The sequence below is a fragment of the Herpailurus yagouaroundi genome, unplaced genomic scaffold, assembly GCF_014898765.1.
Source record: "Herpailurus yagouaroundi ecotype Mexico unplaced genomic scaffold, PumYag 198, whole genome shotgun sequence".
Classification (NCBI taxonomy): domain Eukaryota; kingdom Metazoa; phylum Chordata; class Mammalia; order Carnivora; family Felidae; genus Herpailurus; species Herpailurus yagouaroundi.
In genome coordinates, this window is record NW_024412429.1 from 7,124,767 (window position 1) to 7,145,288 (window position 20,522).

At 38.7% G+C, this 20,522-nt stretch overlaps 1 protein-coding gene across 2 annotated transcripts in view; it reads left to right on the plus strand.

The window, feature by feature from the left end:
* Positions 1–20,522, plus strand: part of PRKN (parkin RBR E3 ubiquitin protein ligase) — a 1,360,680-nt gene that overhangs the window by 916,688 nt on the left and 423,470 nt on the right. For both annotated transcript variants that reach the window (XM_040448602.1, XM_040448601.1), the window contains exon 7: positions 11,133–11,269. In XM_040448602.1, the coding sequence (XP_040304536.1) occupies positions 11,133–11,269 (137 nt within the window). The remainder of the gene's footprint in view (positions 1–11,132; positions 11,270–20,522) is intronic.

The following is a 20,522-nucleotide window of genomic DNA, read 5'->3' on the forward strand; positions in this document are numbered from 1 at the left end:
TGTCACGAGATTTGGGGACACAGTAGGACAATTTATTTCACAGTGGGGTTCTTATCTAAACAAGATCTGTCTTTATATGTGTCTCAATTTAGCAGAATTCTGTAGCATCTATCTCCTTCTAGCTGTTTCTCACAAAAGAAAAAAACAAAGACAGGATATGTGCATGAATTAGTATGTGTTCAGATGGCATCTGCAACAATTGAATAGTTATGTCCCACAACAGCTCTATGCAGATGATGCAACCCAGAAAGTATGTCATGCTAAGTCGGGTTTCAGCTGTCTCTAGCTCTACAACACTGACAGTCTGAATAGAGTATGCTGGAAGATTAAAACTCAAAACTATGTGGACTTTTACAAATGTAGCGCTCAGCACTTGGCCATTTATAAACATAATTTTAAGAATTGAAATTAATTCTGTTAGTTGGGGGACAAGAAGGTAATGTGATAATTTTTCATGAGATGCCTTTTCCTCCTATGAGCCACATACCCCTTAGGACTTTAAATTTTATTTCATTACATGCAATGGTTATTTCATTATGATTTACCCATTCTTTGCAATTATTTATCAGCATCTGTTTGGCAATACAAAGGCCTTAGAAAGAAAACTTGGGATTGCTGCTGATAAACCAAACCATTGTAATGGATTACTATAAAAAGGGGTTGACCTCTTTCCTTCTAAAACTTTAGCTTCCTTCTAAAAAAGAAAGAAGTTTATTTGTTAATTCTAATACATACTGTTATAATGTTTATCATCTAGCGCTTCTAGAAGGTAGTGGTTTATGTTTAGATTCAACCTGTCAACAGTAATTATATTTAGAAACACGACATATAGGCTATACTAAGGTCAAGTAATTACTTTTGAAGATTGAAACCATCTGGAGGAAATTAATAACTCATTAATTCCCTCTTGTAACCATGGATTCATATACTTTATTTTGTTTATTGTTAGTGGTTCAAAATGTTATAAATAATAGAACCTAATTCAGCTGCACTTATTATATAAACTTAAAACATGGACTTCTACATGTGGCTCGTGGAAACAGTATCATGCTTTAGTTTGATTTTTGATTTCTCGAGGAATTCAGAACCTTGATAAACACTGAGGAGATAATAAGAAGATCTAAGACACAGTGCCCTAACCTTTTCTAATTTTATGCCATTTTAAGTGTTTTTACATGATTTCCTCATTCCCCTCTAGTTTCTTGGTCAGGCTAATTCATTCTTGCCTTTTGGGTCTTAGTTTAATTATTTATTTATTTATTTTCATTCGGGAAACTTTCTCTCGCCTGACCAACATTGGATTAACTTTTTCCCGCTGTGCCCCAGACTTAGTTATGTCACCATTAGAGAGACTTCCACGAGGACAAGAACTGTGTATCCCATCCCAACGTCAAGCCAAGGAACCAGCACATAGTAGCCTCCCAATTACTATGTATGGGTGTTTTTAAATTTTGTTTCATGTTTGTTTATTTTAAGAGACAAAGAGAGAGCACAAGCAGGGAAGAGACGGATAGAGAGGCGACAGACAATCCCAAGCAGGCTCCACGCTGCCAAGGCAGAGCCTGAGCAGGACTCTATCTCACCAACTACAAGATCATGACCTGAGCTGAAATCAAGAGCCAGTCACTTAACCCACTGAGCCACCCAGGCGCCCCTCAGTGACTAGGTGTTGAATTGGCCAGGGAACATCTGACATAAGCTGATCAATCAGGCACAGAACAATATAATGATATGTACTAAAACGCTAAGTAGAATATAAAAATACTGCTTTGTAAACATAAGCATTATGGGGAATTGTAAAGTGAGTGGGAGAATCGGTGTTAGCTGGAGTTTTATTGAAGCAGCCTCCTGAAAGAGGAAAATGAAGCAGCCTCCTGAAAGAGGAAATTGGAAGACTCTTAACACAGAGAGACAAGAGCATAAGGGAAAAGGAGGTTTGGTTCTGATGCTGTGAAGAGAGGACCTGAGAAGGATTTGGGAGTGGCAATTAGGGAGACATACAGTGGGGGGGGGGCCAAGGAGCCTTATGGAGGGCTCTGAAAAACAGAAGGAAAACTTGAGGTCTTGATACATTGGCATTAGATAACTAGTTTATGGTTTTGGCCATGACGTGCCATGATGAAAGCCACTTTAGAATAACATCACCGAGGTGTGCTGATTAAAAAGGGGAGGGGGGGCAAATGTGGGAGGAAGGAATGGTGTGGGTGCTGATTTAGGTTAACTCCAGACTGAGGTTAATGAGTTTGGAGAATTCATGCCATACCAACACTTGAAGACCTAATCCATTTGCTCTAGAAAGCACTACACTTTTGCTACTCTGCATATCTTTACTCAGCTATTTTTATACCTCCTATTTTGTAGACTCTCAGAATTAGTAAGTCTATGTAGAAAATAAATAGTTCTGAAACAGAGAAGGTAGCTGCTACCTGAAATTCTCTTTTTCTCTATGTGACAATGAATAGAACAGGTTAACATCTCAGTGGAGATACAGTTGACTTGATAGGGAGCTGTTGTTTGTTTTAAGGCCGAAGTACCCACAGCAAAATGCCTTGCAGAAAGTAGTTTTCAACACATGTGAGGTCAGGGCTTAGTCCCACTGCAGAAAAGGTGTCTGTGGAATCATAAAGTATTACATCCTCAGGACACATGAGAATTAAGAATATTCTGGTGAGCATACAAAACCAGGTTGTTTTCCAGCAATAAAACTGTGCACTAATGATGAGAGAGTTTGCCCAATATTGATCAGTGGGATCAAACCTTGGAACAAATGTTAATGTTAGGGTTCTCTTAAATTTAGTAGCATTTGATGTCACAGATGGGACATAGAATTACTGAATGAGGATTAAAGAGGACAAGGGAATTTTGTCGATAGAGAAAGGGGCAGAGTATATATTTTCTTAATCATTTTATTTTTAATCATTTTATTTTTACTGTATTTTATATCATATTTTATGTAAAGCCTTTATAAACAAGGGAAGCTGTTTAGTTTCTTCGGTATCTTCTCTCTATAGAGACTGAATGCACGCATGGAGGCATGAGTTGCCTTGAGACCCCTTCCACTGACTGCAAAGACAGGGTTAGGTGGTCTCTAACTCATCCCTCTGGTAGCTTTTACGACACCAGGAGATAATCACTTGTTTGTCTTCAACCCTACGGGCCTGTGGCCTTCTGAGGCGAAGGGCCATGTCTTGCCCACTTTTACGTGACATCCGTAGGTCGGTGCCTGGCACTTGCTAGTTAGTCCAGACAATTACAAGGATGGATTGATGACAGTGATTCAAAAACATCAACTTCAATAAAGAGTCTTTGCCTTGGCAGTGTTGTTTATGCTGAAATATTGGGCCTTGTGCAAGCAAGCTCACGGAGCCAAAGTCACCCCTTTTTGTGCAGCAAAGTGGACAGGAGAAAGCAATGCGGACGTGAGCAGAGGGAGCAAGAAGAAATTCAAAGTGGCGGTAAATGACCTTGGATCTGCCAGGGCCTCAACAGGATTCTGAGTCCAAGCAGACTAATGGATAAACAAACTCACTTCAGGATTTTAAACTTGGCTGCTGGATGGAATTTCGAAGGTCATTCGACTGTTGAAGCTCATTTTAATTTCTAAAAGTTGAGTCTATCCATTAGCATCTTGGATCAGGGGTCTCTCCAGTGACTGGGATTGCTCACTTGGCTAACTCAAATAATGAACCCGTATCACATATGTAGGTTAAAATGTTATCGAGGGCAGGCGCCATGTTGGATACTCCCGTCAGAAGCTCATTTGGGCAATTAGTAGGTGATATAGATTAACCGAAAGTGCATTTGGTTTCTGAGACTGTAGCCATTTATCTATTGTTTATAAGCTATCTCTAACTAAAAGAGATTTAAAATGACAGTTGTTAGGAAGATAGATTCGGGTTCCTTAATGGCATAGCTTTCCTCCTCTAATTATTTTTATCTAATCTAATCCTTTATTAAACTCCCAGGAGTCGTAGTTGTTCATGTACTGAGGATTTGTAGAGAGCTTTGAAAGATTGCTAACTGGGGCATAACATCTATGTTACTGTCGCGCAAACGAAATATTGTAAAAACAACATGTGTGTTTCCAAGGGTCAAGTGTAAGCTAAATTCAAGGACTAACTTTCTCCCTCCAGTGAACAAAATTTATTTTTATCTCCTCAACGATTTGCACTTAATATGTTTATCCTAACTTTCATTGCTTCTCATTGCATTTCAGATGATTCTACTATCCCTATATATGTATATATATATATATATATATATATATATATATATATATACACACATATATATATAATTTTGCTTTTCATTGGGGTGAATGGAGAAACTAGCTATACTAGAGAACTCAGCATTCTCCTCCTGTGCTCTGTTCTTCTGCAACTCCAGTCTCTTCTGTTGACCTGGAAGATTTTTTTCTATCTCCATGCCCTGGAAACTTGATCTTCATTCCAATGCCACTACTCGCATGAATTCTTTTCTAATTTTCTATCTAAATGTGATCTCTTTCCCCCTCCGAACCTGTATCAGTTATATATTGCTTCATAAAAAATAATTACCCCAAAATGTAGTGGCTTAAAACAACAACGGATGTTATCTCGCACAGTTTCGGTGGGTCAAGAACTTGGGAACAGCTTAGCTGGATGGTTCTCGCTCAGGGTTAGCTCATGAAATTGTGGTCAAGCCGTCAGCCAGGGCTACAGTAGGCTGAGGACATGTCTTGTGCTGGAGGGTCTCCATAGGAGTGCTTGAGTGTCCCCACAACACGGCCATCACTCTCCTCAGAGCTACTGACCCAGGAAGCAGCACAGGCAGTAGCTACACGGTCTTCTCTGGTCTAGTCCTAGAAATGGCTCCTTGTCATTTCTGCACTTCCCATGTAGATGACTCAGGTCATCCCACTGATTTGTAAAAGGGACACAAGGGCATGAATCCCAGGGGGTGGAGATCACTAAGGGGACACCCTGAAGGCTGCTTACCACAGAGCCTGCTAATATTTCCTACGTCTCTAATATAACTTAGTGTCCTGCCCTGTGTTACGCTTATGTGTATCCCTTTCCTACCCACTTTATTAGATTTTTATTTCCTTTCAAGCTTAGACTTACTTCCTTATCTTTACGTATCTTAAAATTTCTGGGATGTCACATTCAATATATGTCACATTCAGCTGAGAAGTTGGAACCGCAGCCTCTTAATGGGTATAAATGAATATATACCTGTGGCAAAGAAGTAGACAGGGTCAGAGAAATAGATTTTGGCAGAGAGAGAGTGTGTGTGAGGGAGGGCAAATGAGAGAGAGAGAGAGAGAGAGAGAGAGGGAGGGCACTCACACAAATGAGGTGGAGAGCAGATTAAACTGCACATTTGATCAGATAAATATGAAAACACTGATGCTATTTTGTAGATACAAGAGAGCTAATTTTATGAGAGTTTAAATGTTTGGACTACTTATTGTGTAACCGTGTTCTATTTGTGTGATGTACGTGAGTGGTCTGCCATATTTTTTTACTAAGATTTCTTCAGTTATGCCTAATACTCTGTGAGCAAAGGCTCTTTGGATCACTGCTTTCACCAAAGCAGGAAAGTCTTTGCTTACAAGAAACTCTTCAGAACCACGCCTGCAGCCTGCACCAGTGTCTCGCTGTGCTGACTGCTTTGGACCTCAGTCCTCACCTCTGCTCGAAGTGGACCCAGCTGCTCCTGCCCCACCGGTGGCTCCTGTACCTGTGCAGCCTCCTGCACCTGCACAGGCTTCTGCACCCACACGGGCTCCTGCACCCACGCGGGCTCCTGCACCTGCTCAGGCTCCTACACCCGCATGGGCTTCTGCACCTGCACGGACGGGCTCCTGCACCTGAGCTTGCTCTTGCACGTGCACCGGCTCCTGCAAATGCACCTCCTGCAAAAAGAACGGCCACTCCCGCCACCCATGGGCGGTGCTAAGTGTGTCTGCAAGGAGCCATCCGACAAGGGCAGCTTCTGTGCCTGATGCCAGGGAAGAGCCTGACCCAGATGTAACTAGAGCAACATGGACAAAGCTGCAGTTTCGAAACACTTTTTCATATTATCCTGTTTGCCACAGTCCCCTTTCTATAAAACACATGCATTATAATAAAAACTGTTGGCTTTAAAAGAAAATAATAACTCTTCAGTAATGTCAAGTACAGCATTTATAATCCCTTTTACGTGGGATTGAGAACTTTATCTAACCTTTGATTAACTGCTCTGTAGCCTGGTCCACGGGGGTAAAATCATCTTTTAGATTGATCAATTAACATTTATATATAATTTGAGCAAAGGGCACAGAGGAATGTTGGGAGGAACAAAGACCCAATAGGAGATAAGTCTTGGCAGGTTCTCCTCAGAAAAATCACTCCTGTCCATCTTCTTCTTTCCATTCCTAGAACCGCCCGCACACCACAGTCTGCTTCCTTAGTAACTCATGCCTGTGTTATTAAAATGACCTCCAAATAGTTCTCACGACTTCCAACTTGTTCTCCTCCACACATTCCCTCAGAATTAAACATATGAAAACATCTCTCCCTTCCGAGACTCACAAGCCTCAGTGAATCCCATGAGCAAGAGACCACACAGTAGGCCAGTCTCCTGAAGTCCTCCTACCCCTGTCCCCAACCCTTCTCATCTCTTTTCTCTTGTCCTGATACATCCCCTCAGTCAGCCCAGCTGATAACTTTTCTGTTCCAAGATTCTTTCCCACGTCTGTTTGCTGCCCTGCCCAGAAACCACATTTCTCTCCAGGGACCCAGTGCTGATCCCCCATTCTTTTAAACTCAGCTCAGGTTTCCTAACCCTGACGCATACTTCTCTGCTGTCCTAACTTCTGTGGCACCAGAGTTTGATGACCACACATACATCCTTTTAATACCTGTTCCACATGTGTGTCATGTCCCCAGACTGTGGCCTGTGACTGAGTTGTGTGTGTTTTTCCCAACGCTTCCATCAGTCATGAGATGTTTTTTCATCCACTCACTGCTGTATTCCGTGTGTGTTTATTGAGTGTCTACTTCAGCCAAAGTAGATGCTCAGTAAGTAACTGAGTAAAAAATATAAGGATGGGAGCAGAGAGATTATGAAATAAAAAACATTTTGTTCAGTAAGCCACAGGTATGATCAGTAACTATTGATTATATAATGTCATGTGCTTATTGCTGTATTTGGTGAGACATGGGTCATGAAGGTGGTAATCAAGTTCAGCCCCCACTGTTTCAGGATTTTTCATTTAATGCTGACAGCTAAAGTAGCAACTTATGAAACACTCAGTCTGAATAAAAGTGAAGACAGTGTAGGAAGCACATTAGGATAGACCCTGTGGATTAAAAGTTAAAAAGAGAAAAATCAGTGAAGAATTAAGCTCCAGGAAAAGTTCCTTAGCGGTCTCATCTTGAACTGCACCTTGAAGTTTGGAATTTTGATTTGAATATAAAGGCTAGTATTATACTAGAAGAATGAGTGACACAGAGCACGAGCCCAGGAGTAAAAGACCTGGAAGAAAGCTGGAGGCAGAGAGAGGAACAGGATGTGTGATAGAGTGGGGGCAGATTATTATAGGTGGAGGACATGGAAAAACGTTTGAGAAGTTCCTAGCAAGTACCTAACCCAAAGGGGGTGGTCATAAATACTAGTGTTTTTTTTTTTCCCACTGTCCTCTTTTGCCTCATACTTAGGAAGTTAATTATGTAGTCCCTCCAGCCATGAAATGATCCTCACTTCTTTTCTTAGATGACTCAGATGATTAATCCAATAATGTTTCTATGGGTGGCATGCTTATTCCTCACCTAACTTTTTCATAGATACTAGAAATTTCTTTTTTTATAACTAGAAATATTATTGATAAGGGATGGACAATCTTACCTCAAAACTGTATCAAGAACTCCAACTGACTGATAATTCTGCATGAATATGGGCATATACTATCTACATCTATATCTATAACATTATTCATCAACATATGTATTTTTTCTACATGTTCATTCTATATTTCTCTCTATATATATTATATAGATATATATTAGATATATATATTATATAGACATTATATAGATATATAGAATATATATAAATATATTCTATATTTCTCTCTCTCTCTCTCTCTCTCTCTCTCTCTCTCTCTCTATATATATATATATATATATATATATATTCACTCCAAATGGATAGTGACAGAATGCCTGAGTGACTTCTCTATACTTGTCACTCCCTGAAACTCTTGTAAGTTTCTTTCTTTTTTTTTTCTTTTTGTCCAAAATGGACATGTAAAACCACACATGTAGGTTCTGGTGTCACTTATATATACACCCTGTGCCTGGGAAGGGATTCTCCTTAATGAACTTTAGTGATCTGTCCTCACTTCCAAAGCTGAACACATTTTTATATCTTGTTTCCTTTACTTCTCACTGTTTGGTAAACTACTGCTACCTGCATTCATTTCTCATACTTTTTATTCAAGGTAAACATTCTCTAAAGCCCTTTCTGATGACTCTATTATATGTTTTGTAATAATAAAGGTTATTGACCTTACCTGCTTCAACAGGTAAATCCTAAGGTCTCTCAGGTCCCGGTCACCATGCACTTCTCAATGCTGCCTTAACTGCTGCCTTGTCCATTTGCCGCTACAATTCCAGAGGGCAGTGCCATGAAATGTACCAGTGGATCCCCCAGATACCCTATGAACTCTTCCCCAGCCCTTTGCATCCTGATGGTGCTGATCAATTAGTCCTGTCGGTTTGGTCTGTTCGGCTCCCCGCCTATATCTCAATTCAAGAAGGCAGAAGTGAACTGTAATTTTTAGTAAGATTCCTCCTATGTCCCCAAGACGATGTGTTTCACTCTGTGGGGCCTAGAGCCTATGTTTCCACAGGGCCTGTGATTGTCCTTGTACTGCTGTATCTGTGTGTGTGTGTGTGTGTGTGTGTGTGTGTGTGTGGTTGCAGTAGTAGAGGGAGGGGCAAGATGCACTACTGTGTCTGTTGAGTGTGCCCTCCGTGCCCCAAACATTGGGCCTCTAAAACCTTTCCTAGTATGGTGGGCTCTTGAATCTGCACAGGGTTTACCTCACAGCATGGCCTCTCATGTATTCGCTATTCCTTTCCAATCTGTTCCAAATGGTAGGATGCCATCAGTAAAGTAGAACAGCTGATGTTCTGTGGATTGTCCACACAGTCTAAGTAGTTTGGGGCCATATTTTAACGGAAGGGCAAATCCATAAATATGTTGTCCACACATGGAACAAAACTCTCTCCATTTTTCCTTAATAGGGATGGAAAAGAACTCACTTCCTGGACCAGGGGCTACCACGTACCTTAATGTTGCTCTGGGACACTATGCCAACAGTTCATGTTCCTACTGCTTTGGCTTTATAAGTTTTCCTTTTATTTCTTCTACCGGGTAATTGCTAAGCTTTCTTTCTTAACCTTGTTATATAGAGGAACATTTTTATGAATGTTCTAATATTTTCTCCAGTGCTTCCATGTGTTGAGAGCAGATTGAGCGTCTCTAAAGGCTTAGTCGACCATGTTGCTAAGACCAGAATGGAGAATATTTTTCATAGAACTTAGCCATGAGGAGAACATAGAACACGGCAGTTCTATAGGGTCACACAGAGTGAATATGGTGTGTGTGCCCTTGTGCATGTGTGTATGTCTGACTCGTGATAGAAATGAGAAGGTATTATATTTTATCATCTTCCAGCAGAATATTATTAGAAGGGAAGAGGTTGAAAGTTCAGAACACAGTCAATGCCTAATTGAAAAAGGCTCTGGAAATGGAAATGATAGCCCCAAAAGGACTGCAGTAGGTTCAGAGATGAGAAATAGAAGCACATAAAAGCATTTAGGGACGCCCTTGCCCAGCTTATGATGACCATTGCCCTGTTGATCCATGACATTAAAATACCAAGTTATTTTTTTTTGTTTTGTATTAGATATTGCTTTGAAATAAGTGGGAAAGCAGAATTTTGAAAACCTTTTAATTGTTAAGAAAATTACATGTTACTAATATTAATGTTTAATATCAATTTTTCTGGGGAAAGGGCTTTTGAAGAGCTCTGAGGTCTTTTAAGAATTGTGTATGAAATAAAAAAAAATTTGTATTTTGTTGTCATTACACAGAGAATAGGCTTATCTAGATAAACTCCAGTGTTGTTTTTTGTTTGTTTGTTTGTTTTTTTACTATTAAAATGGCCTTGGGGCTGATGTGAAATTAATTCAATTTGTCTCTCTCTCTCTCTCTCTCTCTCTCTCTCTCTCTCTCTCTCTCTTTTTTCTTTTGGTTATAACATAATGTGGTTCATTTTGTTAGCAAAAATACATGCTTATTGGGGGCATTTTTCCCCTATAAAGCATTTTAAGGGAATCCAAAGATTTTAGAACTCATATATCAATTTATTAGTAAGCTCCTAACCTTGATTTAATAAAGTGGCTGTTTGGGTGGAGTAGGGATGGCACGATAGACTAAATCTTTTAGAAAAGAATCTGTGCTAGATAATTTTTATTTTGAAATTCTACTTTTCTGCTTGCCAATGAAATATGAGTGATTGTTTAGCATACCTACTTTGGCACCATGGTCATTTTTCTTTTGGCTTTTGGGAAGTTCAGATTTTATATATCATTAACATACAATTCAAGGAACGTTTATTTAAACCTTACGGTGCCTGGTACTATGAGAATATCAATTTAAATTAAGCACAGTATCTACTTTCAAGGAGATCACAGTCGGTAGAGAAGCATATCAATAGTATGATGTAATTTTGTATCAATAAGAAAAATGTATAAATGGGGTGATTCATGGGTGAATTGGGAATTATGAGGCTTCTAGAAGATGATCTAGAAAGAGGTTATATCTGAGCTCAGATTTAAACAACAGTTTGGTAAATATGTTAATATAAAAATATAAATTTAGGAAAATCAATGTTATGTATAGTTAATGAAATGTTTCCAATTTTTAAGGCACAGCTTTGACACATATGTGCTCAATGGTGAGCAGTACAGGTGTCTACACAGAGCATTTTCTAAGCAAGCTGATAGGGTTACAAAGTGTCCCAAAGCACATGTTGCCTTTCGACTCTTAGAAGTTCTAGAGGAAATGTTTTCCTTTTCTTTTTTTATTTTTCTGTGCAGGAGCCCTGTGCTGGTTTTCCAGTGCAACCATCGTCACGTGATTTGCTTAGACTGTTTCTACTTATACTGTGTGACAAGACTTAACGACAGGCAGTTTACCCATGACCCTCAGCTGGGCTACTCTCTGCCGTGTGTGGGTAAGTCTAGTACTTTTTTCTTCTCCATTTTTAATGCTAATTAATAACGGAAGAACTATTGATGCAAGACTATCTTAGGGATACTCAATCCCCCGCCGAGGGGTTAAAAATTCAAATATCTATTTGATCCCTGCTGAGCAAGAAACAGTGTTTGCATCACAAAAATATAAAATACGAAGGTATGCAGGAGTTATGTTGAAAATGCATCACCTGCATAAAAGTATGGAAGATAAATCTTAAAATATTATTCAGCCGAGGTGCACAAAGTATGTCTATGGATTCACCCTACAAGTGACAGATTACCATGGATCTAGAGCAGCCCTATCCACGTTTTCAAATTGTATACCCTTATTGCTAAAAATTTTGAGCACATACGCATATATATGAAAGAACATATATTTTGAAGGATTTTGAAGAATGAGATAAAGCTGAAATATTTAATATTTTCAGTTTTTTTATCTTTCAACATTGAAGAACATTCTTTACTTATATTACTGTTGTTACATGTATTTTTTTTATTGAGGTGAAATTCACATAACATACAGTTAACTATTTTCAAGTGTCCAGTTCAGTGGCATTTCATGTTTTCACAATGTGATGTGATGACTATCACCCATCTCTAGTTTCAAAATTTTTTTATTATCCCAGGAAAATACCCCGCATTCATTAAGTAAGCGTTCCCAATTTCCCCTCACCTCTGTCTCTTGGCAACCACTATCTTCCTCTGTGGATTTACCAATTCTAGATACTTCATATAAAAGGAATCATGCAATATGTAACCTTTTGTGTCTTCCTTGTTTCACTTACCATAATGTTTTTGAAGTTCATCCAACTTGTGGCATGTATCTTCATTCCTTTTTGTGACTGATTAATATTCCATTATATGGACATACCACAATCTGTTTATCCATTTCTTTGCTGATGGACATTTGTGTTGTTTTCACCTTTTGGCTATTCTGAATAATGCTGCCAAAAACATTTGTGTATTTGTTCCTGTGTGCATATATGTTTTCATTTCTCTTGGATGTATACCCAGGAGTGCAATTGCTAGGTCATATGCTAATTCTATATTTAATCTTTTGAAGAACTACCAAACTATCTTCCATAGCTGCTGCACCATTTTGCATTCCTACCAGTAACTTACAAAGGTTTTTGTTTCTTTACATCCTCTCCCACACTTGTTATTTTCCTGTTTTGTTTTTAATAGCCATACTATTAAATTTGGAGTGGTACCTCATTGTATGCTTGTTGACCATTTGTGTTTCTGTTTGGAGAATATCCAAGCCCATTTTTTGATTGGGTTGTTTGTCTTGTTGCTGACTGGTAAGAGTTCTTTATGTGTTCTGGATAATAGACATTTATCAAATATACAACTTGCAAACATTTTTCCTATTCTGTGGGTTGTATTTTTACTTTCATGATAATATCCTTCAATACATAAAAGTTTTTAATTTTGAAGAAATCCATTTTATCTATTTTTTCTTTTGTTGTTTGTGCTTTTGGTGTCAAAGGTAGGAATCCATTGTCAAAACCAAGGTCCTGAAGAATGACTCCCATGTTTTCTTCTAATAGCTTAGCTTTAATGCTTAGGCCATTGATAACATTTTGAATTATTTTTTATATATGGAATGAGATAGGGGTCTATACCTCATTCATATATATATATGTGTGTGTGTGTGTGTGTGTGTGTGTGTGTATAAAATCATTGCAATGTGAGTAAATATGCTTCACTGATTTTGAAAATTGTGGTTTGAAATTGTGATAGCTTGATTCAGTGGTCAGATTTTAAGTTATTAACTTATTTCAGTACTTAGTTTAAATGGTTTTTTGATCAAAGCTGAAAAATATAACTCAAAAGTATTTCACATTTCCAAATAGAAGAAGCCGATTGCATTGTTGACTTTGTAAATTATGATACTCATTTTTTGACTGTATTTGCCAATAATGCAATGTTTATTAATTAAGATTCACATAATGCATGTATCAGTATATTAAGGAAAACTCACTGAAAGGTTTTGGACTTTTATATTTTTAACAAAAGCATTCAAAAGTTAGTGAAATATTTATTTTCAGATTGAAAGATTCTATTTTTCATGGGATAATTTTGTACTGATAAACTCTCCTCCTTCACAAAACCATGTAGCATGGAATATCCATTTTCATGTTTTCTCTTCATACTCAAGGCACTTCTAAAAGTTAGTTTACTTCTCATGTAGCTTTAAATTTTAAAGCATTTTAATTGTAGGAAATTTCAAACATACAAAATAAAAAAAAAAAAGTGCAATCACTCCCCTCGTACACATTAGCCAGGCTTTCTAGCATGACAAGTTGTTCTAGGCTTTTCTCGTAATTCTTGCTACTTTGGATTTTTTCTTTGGAACCCTTTTAAATAATTTTTGTGAGTGTATCTACCTCATCACCTGTTATTTAAACATAATTCTCCTTAAAACCTTGCTTTTCTTTTTTTAAATGCCACTCACTACCAAGAACTTACCTTCCCTAACACCTCTTTCAATGTTTAACAGCAAGAAGGAGAAAGCTACATATTTGTGGATTTTGTTATTAAAAGACAGGGGCGCCTGGGTGGCTCAGTCGGTTAAGAGTCCAACTTCGGCTCAGGTCATGATCTCGCGGTCCGTGAGATCGAGCCCCGCGTCGGGCTCTGTGCTGACAGCTCAGAGCCTGGAGCCTGTTTCAGATTCTGTGTCTCCCTCTCTCTCTGCTCCTCCCCTGTTCATGCTCTGTCTCTCTCTGTCTCAAAAATAAATAAACGTTAAAAAAAAATTAAAAAAAAAAAAAGACAATGTATCCAGAATAGAGTAACACACATTGTCTGCAGTTCTTGATGATTGAAAGTTATCAAAAATATCTAAAGATATTTGAATTGCAAACCTATTGATAACGAGATATTTATAAAAACTGATACATAGGCCTGTACTAATCTCCACACATTAGCAATATTGACTGTTACCTACAATAAGGAACCACTGGAGGGCTAGCGTCCTGTGTGGGATGTGAGTTTTAAAGCTGGATTCACAGACTTGGGCACCACGCCCCACCCCCATAACAGTGAACTGAATGAATTTGACTGGGCCACCAGTGTGGTCACACATTACAGGTTGAACTAAACGATATTGTCTTTCAATTTTTTTGTGTGCACGGACAATAATGTGGAAGCTAAAATTAACCTATTTTTATGTAAAGTTTTCCTATTCTTTGACTTTTAATGAGCTTTGGAAACCAGGAAAAAAGAGAAGTAGCAAGTAACCAAAAGCTGAGACAAGTTACAAACAACCATAATGACTTTCAACTGTGTAGTAAACTTCCTATGCTGTATAATTCATTTCAGTACTTGTTTCTTTATGTCTTCAACAATGTTTTAATACATATCTTCAAAAGTGCTTATTACAAACTACAATTCAGTTTGTCACAATATTGTCATGTATTATTTCAGCCTTTTTTTTAACTGTGAACTCAGATTATAAGTGTTCCTTATATTAGATGAAAAGAGGCTTTCAAATGTTATTACAGAATTTTTGTTTTATTTTGTAAGAAACAAACTGGATTGTTTTGAACCTTGCTCAACAGAGACTCTCTAAGAGTCTGCATTTTAGGACTCCCACTGTCCCCTCAAGACACCCTCTTTGCAGGTCATAACATGATATATCCCACACACACACCAGGGTATGAGAGGTTCCAGCATCAGCCAGCACGTTAAGTCCTAGTAAAGACTAATTTTTTTCACATTTTAAAGACCTGAATAAGTCTTACTATTACCTCCCCATAAACCAATGAATAATTTTGCACATATCCTGAAGTGTACATAGAGAATCAGAGAAGCCAAGTTCAAATCCTGGCTTGGAGATTCACCACCTTCATAATGTAGGGCAAGTTACTTATCCTTGGTATGTCTCTTGTTTCATTTTAAGCTAAAATGGAGATAATACAATAGCAACTATTTTATACATTGCTTTGTGGATAGATTAAAATAATGCCATATAGAGTGCCTTTGCGTTAAATGCTGAAGACCGCAAGCACATAATGAATACTGGCTTTTGTTAACTCAGTTGTTATGTAAGCATGCTATGTAAGTATTCCTACAGACAGTATATGTAATTTATTTGCGCATATATGTGTGTGTTCATAGAGGAACATACATTCGGACATTCTTTAACTGTAGGTTGGTGTTTCCTATAGTCCAGTGCATAAATCAACCGTTTACCAAGCAGTATACATCTGTCCATCTATCTGACCATCTTTTTCCCTTGGTTTATTTGACTTTGCCTTGATTCATGGAGTGTAAAACAAGACACATAAAATAAACTAGTAAAAAAAAAACAGAAATAGAAAATCAAGGCTTTTCAAACTAAGGATAAAAATAGCAGACTATCAGAAAAAAGAATTGATTGAACTCATACTATTTCCATGGCATGCTGTTCTTTCATGGTGGAGTTAATTACAAGGTTATATCAATGTCTATAAATCTTGTAAATAAAACTTAATACCGTGTATGACAAGCAAAAATGATGGCTAATTCCACAATGGAACTAAGAATGCATTGAAAGGTCAGCTTTATGACAGCTGGATTACTCAGGCAAGGCTCAGATTCTATGCCAGATCCATTTGGCAAAGAAGGTGTATTGCTGTTCATGTTGATCATGGTTCCATTGAACATTTCCTTGATGGCTCTTTCCTGACCTCAACAGTCTTGTGTAGAATGCCTGAACCTCAAAGGCCCCAGTGTTACCTTTGGTTTTTGGAAGATCAGAAGTTTCTGGAAGCTCAGCTTGTGTGTGTGTGTGTGTGTGTGTGTGTGTGTGTGTGTGTGTGCGCGCGTGCGCACGCGTGTATGCTTATTCTTTTATTGCTCATGGTTTTAACCTGACTGAATATTGTTGGTTCTCTGAAGAGCTGTCCATTTATCTTTCCACCATGGTGGGGCACCTGGGTGGCTCAGTTGGCTAAGTGTCTGACTACGGTTCAGGTCATGATCTCACAGTCCCTGAGTTCAAGCCCCGTGTCGGGCTCTGTGATGACAGCTAGGAGCCCAGAGCCTGCTTCAGATTCTGTGTCTCCCTCTCTCTCTGACCCTCCCCTGCTTGCTCGCTCGCTCTCTCCCTCCCTCTCTCAAAAATAAATAAAAAATTTTAATAAAAATAATATCTTTCCACCATGGCATTTTGAAATCTAGTAAAATGGTTTCAGGCCCCCATGGTGGCTACTAGCCATTTTTAGATTACGGTTTTTCCAAGAAAATTAATCCAAGATTTATTTATATAATCAAGGGGCATTGTATTCATAAAGCCACCACTTCCTTCAGTGACAAAGTTCATCTCTAACCACAAGAGATGGTTACACTGGCACTGGAATCCGTAGCTTTAAATCACTCTTTTCTGATCTCAGGGGTCTGCATGAAACTGTAAATAGGGTGGATTCATTGGTAGATACATATTTGCTTGGTGATTGTGTTTCTACTTTGGCAGAGGCCAAAGGCCTTTCTGATGCTTGCAAACTAGAATGGATTATCCCACTAGGATGGCATGGGTATTATTCAAAGCTAACACGAAGGGGTGCCTGGGTGGCTCAGTCGGTTGAGTGTCTGACTCTTCACATCAGCTCAGGTCATGATCTCAAGGTCCTGGGATTGAGCCCCACATTGGGCTCCATGCAGAGTATGGAGCCTGCTTAAGATTCTCTTTCTCCCTCTCTCTCTGCCTCTCTCTCTCTCTCTCTCTCTCTCTCTCTCTCTCTCAATAACAAAAACAAAGGCCAAAGCTACATCCAATATCTGTACAGATACAGATCAGTGTCAGATACAGATATCTGTATCTCATGCACAGCACTATTCAAGAGTGCTTTTCCACTCTTTGAGTTAAATACAGCACTTTATTCCTCACCCTCCCACAATCCATACAAAACAGTCTTTCCCCCAAATCCATCATTTGTTATCTGCAGAGCCCGGGAAACAAACCATTCGCTACTGTTTGAATAGTGATGTTATGAGGGGGGAAAGTGAGATCAGTTTTCTGGTACTACAAACTTTATGTAAAAAATAGAGGCTGTAAGTTGAATTGGTAAACTATTTTTATTTTTTTTTAATTTTTTAAAATGTTTATTTCTTTTTGAGAGAAAGAGACAGAGCAAGAGTGGGGAGGGGCAGTGAGATAGGGAGATACAGAATCTGAAGTCAGAATCTATGTTGACAGCAGAAAGCCCGATGTGGGGCTCAAACTCGTGAACCTCGAGATCATGACCTGAGCCAATGTTGGACACTTAACCGACTGAGCCACCCAGGCACCATTGGTAAATTATTTTTCAAACTACACTGGTCCCATAGAAGCCACAGAAAAGCTAGACAAAACATCTATTTCTATTGCTAAATAACCCACACATCAAATCTTTTGCTAAGAGCCTCTGTATAAGTTCACATTTCTATGTAAGTGTCTAATACCTCTTGCCACGAATTCATAAGATGTTCTTTTTTCCCATAATCTAGTCTTTCAATCCTTTTTCAAGATCACTGAACTAAACATTTTCAAAGCTCAATTTTAGACATATACATTCTTCAAGGTATGGCTAGCTAGTCAACAACGAACCAACGTTTTTCATTATCATAATTACGATGACAGACAATTAAAAGTGGTGTAAAACCCTTTCGGGCACAAACCCTGACTCCTTTGTGTGAGCTTCTCATTTGACCAGAAATTTTGTTATGCTTTGTCAGAGTGGGATGCTGAATTTTATTTCCCTGAGAGTAGAAAGTAAGTAATGATTAGGACTGTTACTGGCTACTTACTGTATATAAGGTGCTGCTCTAAGTGCTTACATACATGCATCCATGTAATCCCCCAAAGACCTATTGAAATGGATATTGTCATTCTTCCAATTTTATACACGAATTATTTAAGGCTCACAGAAGCTAATTAAAGTGCACATGGTATTACAGCTAATGGATAACAGAGCTTGTGTTCAGTGCCAGCTAGTTGTGGCTCTAGAATGTGTGTTTTTAAACATTGTATGAGTAGAGAAGCCAGTAACCACAGTTAAAGTACTATTTTGAAAGTTCTGTGGAAAAGAATGTCAAGGGAAGAGTGTCCAAATTTTTAGCACTCTTTCCATATTTAAACCAACAGCAAACTTGAAAAGTAGGAGTTGTTCTTATTTTACAGAGGAAGAAGTAAAGACTTAGTATTAGGTACCTAGGATCACAGGAGGAATCAAGCTGTTGCTTCCATCCAGGTGTGGTTGACCCCAAAGTTCCAGATTCTCTCCATTCTCCCACCCTGCTTCCCTCTAGGGACAGTGCTTCTCAACCCTGGATGTACATTTCAATAAAACAAAGTTAAAAAAAAATCCAATGCTCATCCATGCCTCAGGCCAATTAAAAGAACCTCTGGGATGGCCCCCAGTATTTGTTAGAGTCCCCCGCTGAAGAGTCTAAGAACTACTGTGGGGGTGAGCATTCCACAAGCAACAAGGTATTTTCAGTGGGAGACTGTAGCATTAATAAGCACAAAAATACTCCCTCTGCCCTTGCCTGTTTTGTCCATGAGTGATTTGATTTGCCAGCCAGCATAGGATTTTCAATAAACGTTGAAGTTGAAAATAAGATCAGCAAACCCAGCCAAAATGGCCTATATCCAGAGCCTCTGAGAAACTCTTGCATGAAACTATGGGCTTTGGGAGAAACTCCGTAATTATTTTGACATATTTGCTATCTTTTCTTCTGTACCTGCTATTATGAGAGTTCCATCTAGAAATTATTTTGAAATGCCAAAGCACTGTTTTCATCTGCTCTTAACCATGAGTATCACTCACACAACTGAATGGAGCTTCGTGAAGTTAGGTTGATTTATTTTGGAGTGCTGTTCTACAAGTACATGCTGAAGACCATGTAGAATGGATTCGCCTCTAGTCCATTATGGGCCCTGGCAACATGGATTTCCTGTAGCCTTGGGGTGTCCGAGGGCATCGTTCCTGGTTTCTCTGTGACATGCCGTTACCATGGCCATTGGCTGTACTGACACCATCCAAGTACAGGTGCATCCCCGACTGTGTCCTCAGTGCTTTCTGTTTGTTGTTAATCTTCTCCTCCCAGGTCACATTTTCATGTGATTCCCATTTTTATATACCTTAGAATGACATTTCCTTTCTATGTAATATGTCCACTCAGAAACTGCAGTCCATTAGGGCCCTTAGCATCCTTGTGGGCAACATGAGGCACAAGGCAGATTGTCCTGGTCCTTTTGGGATACAGAGACCTTCATGATGCCTACAGAGTCAAGGCTGGTTTCTGGATAGCTATTTGGGGAGCTAAGCATAAAATCCAAAATACATTTTCTTTTGGCTTTCGATCATTGCTCTTCCAAATACACACACATAATCATTTCAATATAATTACTAAAACCACATAGAAAAGTAGGGAAATAAATTAAGATAGGTCACCAAAGAAGATATGTGCATGATCAATACACATTAAAAGTTAAACATAATTAGTTGCTAAAGAATTATTCATTTAAAGCATAAAATAAAATATGGATGGATATACATTCAAAAACAGGCAAGAATGTAAATTCATATTTTTCTAAAAAGCAATTCTGCACTCTATAAATGAGCTTTAAAGTATTGACAAACTGCCTAGAAACCTATTTACACACACATTGTCTATATATCTGTCCAACTCTGAAATACACAGCCCCTTTGCTCCCTAGCTCCCAGATCTTGAATAATTGTGGTAGATAGCATGAATATGGCAGCACCAGGATTCAAGAAGCTCATAATCTTGCAGTCCAAAGCTGATCTTCTTTCTTTAATTGAAACTAAATGAAACTTAGGAATTTTCTGAGATTAATGCTAAACTTTGTGGTTTATTGCAGGGAGGGGGTGGTGATTTAGAAATTTTGACAGTTCGTCTTTGATTTGCATGTATGAAAGTCAGAATAGTAGTATACCTTTTCTAACAAAAGCAACACTGACGGGGTGCCTGGGTGGCTCAGTCGGTTAAGAGTCCGACTTCAGCTCAGGTCATGATCTTGCAGTTTGTGAGTTCGAGCCCCGCGTCGGGCTCTGCGCTGACAGCTCAGAGCCTGGAGCCTGCTTCGGACTCTGTGTCTCCCTAGCTCTTTGCCCCTCCCCCACTCACACTCTGCCTCTCTCTCTCTCTCAAAAATAAAGATTAAAAAAAAATTTTTAATAAAAAAAAAAGCAACACCGAAATCACAGAATCAAGGTTTCCACTCACGTCATGATTCAG